This window comes from Primulina eburnea, chromosome 8, assembly GCF_022965805.1.
Source record: "Primulina eburnea isolate SZY01 chromosome 8, ASM2296580v1, whole genome shotgun sequence".
NCBI classification, from domain to species: Eukaryota; Viridiplantae; Streptophyta; class Magnoliopsida; order Lamiales; family Gesneriaceae; genus Primulina; species Primulina eburnea.
In genome coordinates, this window is record NC_133108.1 from 1,034,110 (window position 1) to 1,043,281 (window position 9,172).

General features: G+C 34.7%; 1 protein-coding gene across 3 annotated transcripts; it reads left to right on the forward strand.

Moving 5' to 3' along the window:
- The first annotated feature begins 375 nt into the window (after positions 1–375).
- Positions 376–6,132, forward strand: LOC140838212 (BEL1-like homeodomain protein 2). 3 transcript variants are annotated; one of them, XM_073204357.1, is made up of 5 exons: positions 376–663; positions 866–2,153; positions 2,866–3,248; positions 4,481–4,541; positions 5,519–6,132. In XM_073204357.1, the coding sequence occupies exons 2-5, from the start codon at positions 894–896 to the stop codon at positions 6,011–6,013; spliced, it is 2,199 nt and encodes a 732-aa protein (XP_073060458.1). In that variant the 5' UTR covers positions 376–663; positions 866–893; the 3' UTR covers positions 6,014–6,132. The 3 variants fall into 3 exon arrangements, with proteins under 3 accessions (XP_073060458.1, XP_073060457.1, XP_073060456.1); XM_073204356.1 differs by having other exon boundaries at positions 376–659; positions 834–2,153; XM_073204355.1 differs by lacking the exon at positions 376–663 and having other exon boundaries at positions 675–2,153.
- The last annotated feature ends 3,040 nt before the right edge of the window (positions 6,133–9,172 follow it).

Consider the following 9,172-nt stretch of genomic DNA (forward strand, 5'->3'; position numbering starts at 1 on the left):
TTTAATTTGAAAAATTATTTTGGTTTTAATTAATATACACTAAAATAGAGTTATCATTTGAAACCAAAAAATAATATTAAAGAACAATTTAAACTTTAATCAATCAAATAAAATAAGAAAAATATTATTCACACACCTTTTAAATAATAATTTCCAACAATAAAATATATAATTAGTTGAAATATCTTAACTTCCATCAATCAATATTACGAGTGCATGATACATACATACATATAAATATATATATATATATATATATATATATATATATATATATATATATATATATATATATATATATTGACATCGACTAATTTGTACACAAGAAGACAACTTTGTATATTTGCTAAATATTTATGTATAATATAAAAAATTAGTTGTTTTCTTTATTATTGTTCTTCTCTTTCAAGAAGGCGATATATTGCAGAGAAAACAGCACAGCACTCCTTCTAGCTGCGGCCTGGAAGGAGATTAGAGAAGGAGAGAAAGACAAAGATAGATAGAGAAAGAGAGAAACGACACTTCAGAAACAGCAGACAGTACTCTCACAGAAAAAAGAAGAATTCTTTTCCAAAAAAATATCAAATTCCACAGAGAAGAAAACGATGTGTGATATTCTCTAATTCGATAAAAAAATAAATCTGCATATATTTTAAGAGGTATGTGTGAATTCGAATTCAGAAAGCTGAAATTGTAAACGACAGAAGAATTTAAAGAGTGATTAAGTTTTGATGCTTTCACTTTTACTCCTCACTTGCCTTTTTATTCTTTTCTTTGATTGATTTCTTTTCATTTTTTTGTTTCTTGGTTTTTCTTGATGGATCCACTGATAGAACCAGGAGCTGGTGCTGTGTTTTACGGAAAGAAGTCACGATGAAGAAGATGACTGTGATATGGGAATAGCTACGCCTCCAATACCAGCTTGTACTGTTAACTTTCGAATAAGAAGTTATAATTCAATTCAATTTTCAGACAAGCAAAGTTTGCTGAATTCTATGTCCCAGGATTATCGTCAAGCTGGTATTTTTAGTTTCTCGAATGGATCATTCGAGAGGTCCCAACAAGAACAGCAGCAGCACATGGCGCAGCAGATCCGAAAGGACAAACTGAGGATTCAAGGATTCGAACCACCGCCGCCTTTAGTCGGCATGGAAGAAGAAGAATCCGGAGGAGTTCTTCCGGTTTACGAAACTGCGGGTATGTTGCAAGAAATGTTCAATTTCCCCTCGGGTGGTGTCGGAACGGGTACTGAATTACTGGAGAATCAGATTTCTCAGGGCTATCGAATTCCCAGAACGATTCCTCCCGACGTAACTGCCTCCGCCGCCGATTGGTTCCTACACCGGCAAGGGATCGTCGGTGGTGGTGGGCTCGGAGATTCCAAGAGTCAGCATCATCAAATTTCAAACATTAATGCTGATTCAGCGGCAGTCATGCAGCTTTTCTTGATGAATCCACAGCAGCAAAGGTCGCCTTCACCATCTCCGTCGCAAAATCATCTCCGTAATTCTTCAACTCTTCACATGCTGCTTCCAAATCAATCTTCCTCCAACTCTCCTTCAAATCTCCAAGCTTTTCATACGGCACCAGGCGGGGGTTTCGGCCAATTCGCATGGGTTCAAAACAGTGGACACGAAACCAACCCTAATGAGATTCCTGGAGTAGTGGAAGGACAAGGGCTTTCTTTATCATTATCTTCTTCATTACAGCAATTCGAAGCTGCAAAAGCCGAAGAAATGAGGATGGAAGACAGGGGGATGATTTTCTTCGGGCAGGGCGGAGGATCGACTTCTGCAACATATCGGTTCAAGAACATGGTTTCAGGCGGCGGCGGAGGCAGCGGGCCGTTGCATTTTCAAGGCGGAGTTGATCAGAACCACCAGTTGCACGGCGGGCTAGGGTCAAATTTTGGAGCGGTCAATATTCTACGAAATTCAAAGTACTCCAAGGCAGCTCAAGAGTTGTTGGAAGAGTTCTGCAGCGTCGGTAGGGGCCAGTTCAAGAAAAACAAACTCAGTACAAACCCTAGTTCGAATCCGAGTGGAGGAGGCGGAGCTGCAGCCTCTCCTTCAAAAGATCTCCCGCCATTATCAGCCGCTGACCGGGTCGAGCATCAGAAAAGAAAGGTCAAACTATTGTCCATGCTTGACGAGGCACGTAATATCTACACTCTCTTCTTTATTTACTCCACCAGGCTACAGAAAAGTCCGGCAACTTTTAAGCTATTATTTAATTGCCGGCGAATGGAAGAGGTTTCATTAACTACTATACAAAAAGAAATCAAATTAAATACTTTTAAGTTACTAATAATTTTTTTATATTTGTGGGGTATAATTAGACTACGCAGGATTTTCATTTGGTAAAAGAATTGAGACTAAGCAACCACCGGCAGAATGAAATCGAGAGCCCCGCAAGAAAATATTTGATGATCCAAGATTGCTAATTCCGTTGTATTTTTCTTGCATTTTATTTTCTCCAATGACAGTTTTGAATATTTAAACAATATAGTTCGATCTTTATAATAGGTAGCATATATATCCTGTTGGTTCGTATTGAAAAAATATTGCATTTTCAAATGAGACAAGGATATTCTTTCCTTCACATCAACGATCATTTCACTGTACTAGGCTCTGATGCACACAGTTATTATTATATGTGAATCCCGGCCCTTTCTCAGTATACAACTCTGAAATAAAATCAGAATCCTCAATTAATTAAGAAACAAGACATTAAATTTTGTCATATTTGAAATGTAGGCCAATCTTGTATATCTCACAATCATTATAATACTAAGCAATTAAAATCTGTCTAAAATAATATTTTCTCTCTGGAAATGTACAGCCCAAGTAATTTTATTTTTTCCAGGTGGATAGACGATATAATCACTACTGCGAGCAAATGCAAATGGTTGTGAACTCATTTGACATGGTGATGGGTTTCGGGGCGGCGGTGCCGTACACATGCCTCGCACAGAAGGCCATGTCTCGGCATTTCCGGTGCCTGAAAGACGCTATTTCAGCCCAAATAAAGCAGAACTGTGAACTTTTAGGCGAGAAAGATGCGGGCACATCGGGCATAACGAAAGGCGAGACACCAAGGCTGAGAATTCTTGAGCAAAGCCTGAGGCAACAAAGAGCGTTTCATCATATGGGAATAATGGAACAAGAAGCATGGAGACCTCAAAGAGGCTTGCCTGAAAGATCTGTGAACATTCTGAGAGCATGGCTTTTCGAACATTTTCTGCATCCGTACGTATTTTACTTCACCTTTTCCTCCCGAGTTTTTTCAAGAATTTCTTCTGGTTTTATGCAGTAAAAAACTGAATGAACACCTTTATTTAATCATTATCGTGGCATTCCATGACAAGACAAGTCTTGAAGCATGCAACTGTTCACTTCAGCCTTTTCTTTTTGTTTAGTTTAGTTTTCTTTCCTTTTTTTTTTTTCTTTTTGGGTCTTTTTTTTTATCTTTTGGATATTGTCTTTTAAAGGTACTCAAATTACCGTGCCTGATGTTGTTTATAAAAATAAAATGGGTGAAAAGAGATTACTCCTCCGTTCGTTCATCTGCATTTTGTGAAATTTCTCTCGGCATTACTCCTATACATATAATTTTTCCGTAAAAAAGTTGTGTAATATTATTAATTATACTACAAACGATACCGTCTAATTATAGATATGCATGTCATATATTTGTGAAATAGAATTCATTCTATAAAATAAAAAGTTAGTTTAAATTCCATTTTAAGTATTCAACACGCCTAAACACCCACTAGCTAGGAAAGTTACTTTTAACAACTCATAATATTTAGTACATATATTTGTATTTTTGTAGAAATTTGGCGGATACCATCTTTAGAGTTTAATGCATTAAATATGTCGCATTCAGTCAGTATAACAGATCGATCAATAAGATTTCTATTAATGAATTCTAGAAGAAAAAAGAACGCGCCATGTCTTATACTGCAAACCTCATCTGTCGTCAACCTTGCATTGACCAGTAGTTTTACATCTTATACCTTTCTTTTGTGCATCATTAATAAGTAGAGTAATTTATTGTTATTATATGAAACTGCATTTTTTTTTTAAATATGCTTTGTGTTCAATATTTATGTATAATTTCGTTGAGTTTCTTCCTTCACAACATATATTGAGTAAAATTTCTTGCTGGGGTTCTATCTTCTCTGTCCATAGATGGAAGAAAGGAGAGCGTGCAGCTGCCCATTTCAATTCTGAACCTTCTGCAGCTGTTACGTACTGCTCTGATAGATTGTCACGTTCATGCTGCAAAAAGATACATAAAAATTAAATTATTATATTTTTTTATATATATATACAGAATACGAACGGAGTCTTTTTCTTGGCGCATAAATCCAATACATGGTTAAAGTTTGGTCGTCACTTCAATTCGTTTAGGCAATTTAGGGTTCGAATCAAAGGAGTGGTGTCGTTTTCTTTTCTGACGTGTGTCGTCGTCTCAGGTACCCTACTGATGCAGATAAGCATCTGCTGGCTCGACAGACTGGCCTATCTAGAAACCAGGTATTCTAATTGGTTCATGATTTTAGGAATCCTAAAATTTGATACCATGGGTTTACAAGAGAAGTTATACAATTTTTTCCTTGTGATGCGTGTATTGTTTGCTCCAGTTTTACTCAATCATTGATATTTAATATTAGTGCTTATTGATCGTTAAACGGTGTTTCGGGTTGTATATATTTCGTGGTACGGACCACAGTAAACATAAAATAAAACCCATGTCATATCCCAATTGCGGTACTGAGAAACTTTTCGGATGGGGTATGCAAGGATTGGTGTAATTATTGTGTGGTTTTTTTCTCTTTTCTGTTAAAGAAAAGGCAGGCGAATCCGTATTTAAGACATAAATTCTGTATAGGAGTGAAAGAGGTGAAAGTTTGCAGTGTTTTCTATCTTTTAAATTTCCAATCTCTTTATTACGTAGCCATGCATTGCATGATCAGGCAGTACCACACAATTCAGTGACCTTTCAACCTGAATCGCTGACTGAAAACTGCATGCACGTACAGCCCCTATTTGGATCCAATTATTTCATATAATCTTCAAATGAATTCGTAAATTTAAAATAATAAAGGGCCAAAAAGGATCGAGTATCAGAGTATGTATATATATTGGAGTCCTACGAAATATCGAGAAACAGTGTAATTAGTAGAGATTTAATGTTTTTATTTAACTGCTTTTATATGTATTTTTGGGTTCAAGATTATTTATTTATTGTGTTTATTATTTATTTACTTTACGTTAAAACAAGTCAGTCGAGCAGCAAACTCAACTATACAACCGTACTATAACCCAACATCTTATTTGTCTTTTTCAATGAGATTAATTAATTTTAGGATGTTGCAATATCTTAAAATTCCTCAAGTCATTAATTATCATTAAATCCACCATGCACCCAGTTGGAATCTTATAAGGTTTATATATTTGTGTTTATTTTGTATTGTTACATTTTATTATGGTTTTGTGTATAATGTCTGCAGGTTGCAAACTGGTTTATTAATGCTAGGGTGCGGTTATGGAAACCCATGGTGGAGGAGATGTATCAACAAGAATCCAAAGATGATGCAGAAGAGAGTCAGCGGGACCAAAGCAGCAGCAGCAGCGGTGCCCACATCAATAATGCACAAACTCCGACGCCTCACACGGCCACCACCACTCCCGCCGTTGTGTTTACTCCTCCTGGCAGAAGATCTGAAATCAATGCCACTGAAAACGACCCGTCATTCATGACAATTAATAGGCAATGTTTTCCGGAAAGCCAAGCCATGATTAGTGTAAACATGCCATTGACCGCCTCCAACTCCAATGCGCTACCTCTTCCGGCCATGCACACGTCGGACGCCCCAAGACGGAGCCATGCAGACACTGAGTCAGCCCTTAGAGGGCTTGGAGCTAGTGCGGGCGACGTGTCACTGACGTTGGGGCTGCGTCATGCCGGTAACTTATCCGAGAATATCAATCCTTTTTTGGGTTAAAATCTTATTCTGCGGTTACTTCTTTTTGAATAATTATTCTGTTTCCTTTTTCTAGACAGATAAAATACATGCATGATGAGATATTGTATAGTTCAAATTATTCCACAATTTATTTAGCATGTGTATTTTTTCTTTTTTATATGCATCTAAGCGATCAATTATAAGTTTTATTAAATTATACTATTATTTGTGGACGTGGTAAAATTTGGTAAGGTCAAAGGTGAAACTTAAAGAAAATTTTTTCATCATGTATACATGAAGTTTTCTATTGACTATTCTTGGTTAATTTCTCCAAAGAACAGTTAAATTTATTTGTAGGACTAATTAATTAAGTAAATATTAACAATTAGTGACACAATCGATCGGTACACTATTATCATAAATTACAAATAGAAATGACAATCATTTGGGAAGCAAATAGAAGTGATTTTAGTCTTTTTATTTAAACTAAGTTTGATAGAAAAGATTTATGTATAAAGCTTCAATGTAATTTATTTAAATTGAATTAAATGCCAATATATATTTTCGTTTAATGAAAAACGTAGAAAAATATATGTACTGGTTGAACACTTTAGGTTGATCTATTTAATCAATTAGTTATCAATTTCAATTAACTTTGATCAATTCTTTATTGGTGAAAGCTGTCCTGCAAGAATCACAAGTATTTTGCGAAATCTAGACTTAATTTTAGATGAAATTTGAAAAATTGATGTATTTGTGTGGAACAAGTATGCTCAGTATATGAGTTTTGATATAATAAACATTCACCATGGAAGTTATGTGAACACCATTTGCGGCTACGTCCACTTATTGGATATACTAACTTTTAATTTTCGGCTACTTTGGTTTAAATACTGATGTGACATTGAAAAATGCTAATGTGTCATCAGAAATTGATGATGTGTCTGATACCAAGTCAGCATTTAGACCAAATAGACAAAATTTGAAAGTTAATGTTCCAAATCAAATTTGAAAATCTAGTGGACAAAAAAAATGAAAACGTTAATGGATTAAAAAAAGTATTTTACGTATATATACATACATCATTTTGCCTCCTCGAAGAGCTTATTAGTATCCTCAAATTTAAAATGTGGTGTTACCAAAAGAGTGTTTGAGAGAGTTTTGCTTATTTTAAACATATTATTTTTTTATATTATTTTTAAATTGGCGAGATACCATTATTTATATACAATTTTTTTTGAGAGACAATCTCACGAGTCAATTTTGTGAGATAGATATCCTATTCGGTTACACATGAAAAAATATTACTTTTTATACCAAAAGAATTACATATTATTTTAAATATTAACATGGTTCACCGTAAAACGGATAAAAATCTTTGAGATTGTCTCACAAGAGACATATTATTATTTAAGATACTTTTTCCTATTACACAAAACCCACTTTTTTATTTTATTTTATGCCAAGTATAAATGCCTCCATAATCAAAATTAACGTGCTAGAAAAAGGACCACATTACAACAATGATGCAGAATGATACGATTTTAGATTTCCAGAAAATCAAAGGTCCACCTCGACTATTTATGAATCACTCGAACATAAAACTAAAAAGTTCCAAAAATGTTTAATAATCTTTGAAAGAACGAAGTAAGTAAATTGATTTGAGTACAAGCATTTCATGCTAAATTAAATGAAAGTCAGAAGTCAATTCGCGTAAAAAAATTAAGTCTGAACAAGTATGAACTCGGACGCTGTACAAGTTTGTTTGCTTCCTCGATTAGTGGCTACCCTTTTGCTATATCGACATACTTCCTATTTAATGACCCGATTTTTCTCCTAATTGATTCCCTGTTTGACTAACTCAACTTATTCTGTAGATTGGTATTTTTGGATCCTTCTGTATGTGTCTGCTGGTGTTGTCAACTTGGTAGAAATAAGCTCAAGAATGCAAAGATTGTATTTTGGCTTTGTAACCGAATGTTATCCATTGGATTGCTGGATTTTGGTCATTAGACACGAGGGAAAGAGCGGTGAGGGCCGGGAGAAATTGGAAGTCAGAAATTCTTGAGAACCTTGTATGATCAAAACACATGTAAAATTTAACTGATCTAGAATATAGAGTAAAGACCCTGTAAACTGGGAGATGCATGGTCACCTCTTTGAGATGAGATTGTGGTTTACTTGTTAATAATCCTATTTCATGTAACATCTTTAACTGTCAATTACGTTTAGTATTATTAAATGCTTCAAAACCCTTCCGCAGAAGCTGTGAATGAAATATATAAATTATATTTTTACACGTCATATTATCTTCTATATATATTTTTAGAGTCAAAACACACACCTTTAGTTCAAGTTTCAGAAAGCTAGGACAATCCCAAGGCACTAGTGTGTTGCCACCATTGATATTCGATACTCGAAGAATGAGATGCTTTAGATTCCTTAATAAGTGTTTGGGGCGTAATAAGTCCTCTAGATTCTCGGCACTGGTGAATTTATTAGTCAATAAGTGTTCGGGGCGTAATAAGTCCTCTAGATCCCTTAATAAGTGTTCGAGTCGTAAATTAAAATGAATATCAAATCATGAATTTATTAGTCAATATAAATCAAAATGTAGCCAAAACCACATATTTAAAATCGTTGCTGCACCGGAACCATTGAAATGAAACAGACCAAAAATCCCACACAAAGAGTCATTTCTCCATCAATCTTCAAAGATTAGGGATGACGTGTGTACGGGTGTAATGGGTACCCGAACCCGGCCCGTTGGGTAATGTTAAATGGGTATGATTTGGGTATTTCGTATTAGACTTTTGTACCTGAACAAGCATGAATTGGGTAACGGATTTTATGGTTTATATATACTTTAATATCCCATTAATATTTTATGATATTTATATAAATTATTTAATTGCATAGAATTGTTACTTTTAATATTTTGTTGAAAGAGTGTTAATAGACTTTTTTTGTTGTTGTTTTTATTCAATTCATGTTATAAGTATACTAGTTTAAAAGTAAAATTTTTTATAAAAAAAATATGAATATCATTATTGGCAGGTCCAGCTGGTTTGACAAGTTGAACCTAAGGGAGTGTTTGGTTTGCTTGATTAGGTGGGTTTATTTTTTTTAAACCCACCTAATCACTCGTTTGGTTCGATTTTATTAAACTAAGTCAATTCCTCCTATGAATGATTATGT

What these genes read in the sequence shown, in the direction of transcription:
- LOC140838212 (XM_073204357.1), top strand. Translation starts at nt 894, where the DNA reads ATGGGAATAGCTACGCCTCCAATACCAGCTTGTACTGTTAACTTTCGA. An exon ending in TATTGTCCATGCTTGACGAG is followed by an intron (nt 2,154 to 2,865) that starts GCACGTAATATC and finishes TATTTTTTCCAG; the next exon opens with GTGGATAGACGATATAATCA. An exon ending in TTCGAACATTTTCTGCATCC is followed by an intron (nt 3,249 to 4,480) that starts GTACGTATTTTA and finishes TCGTCGTCTCAG; the next exon opens with GTACCCTACTGATGCAGATA.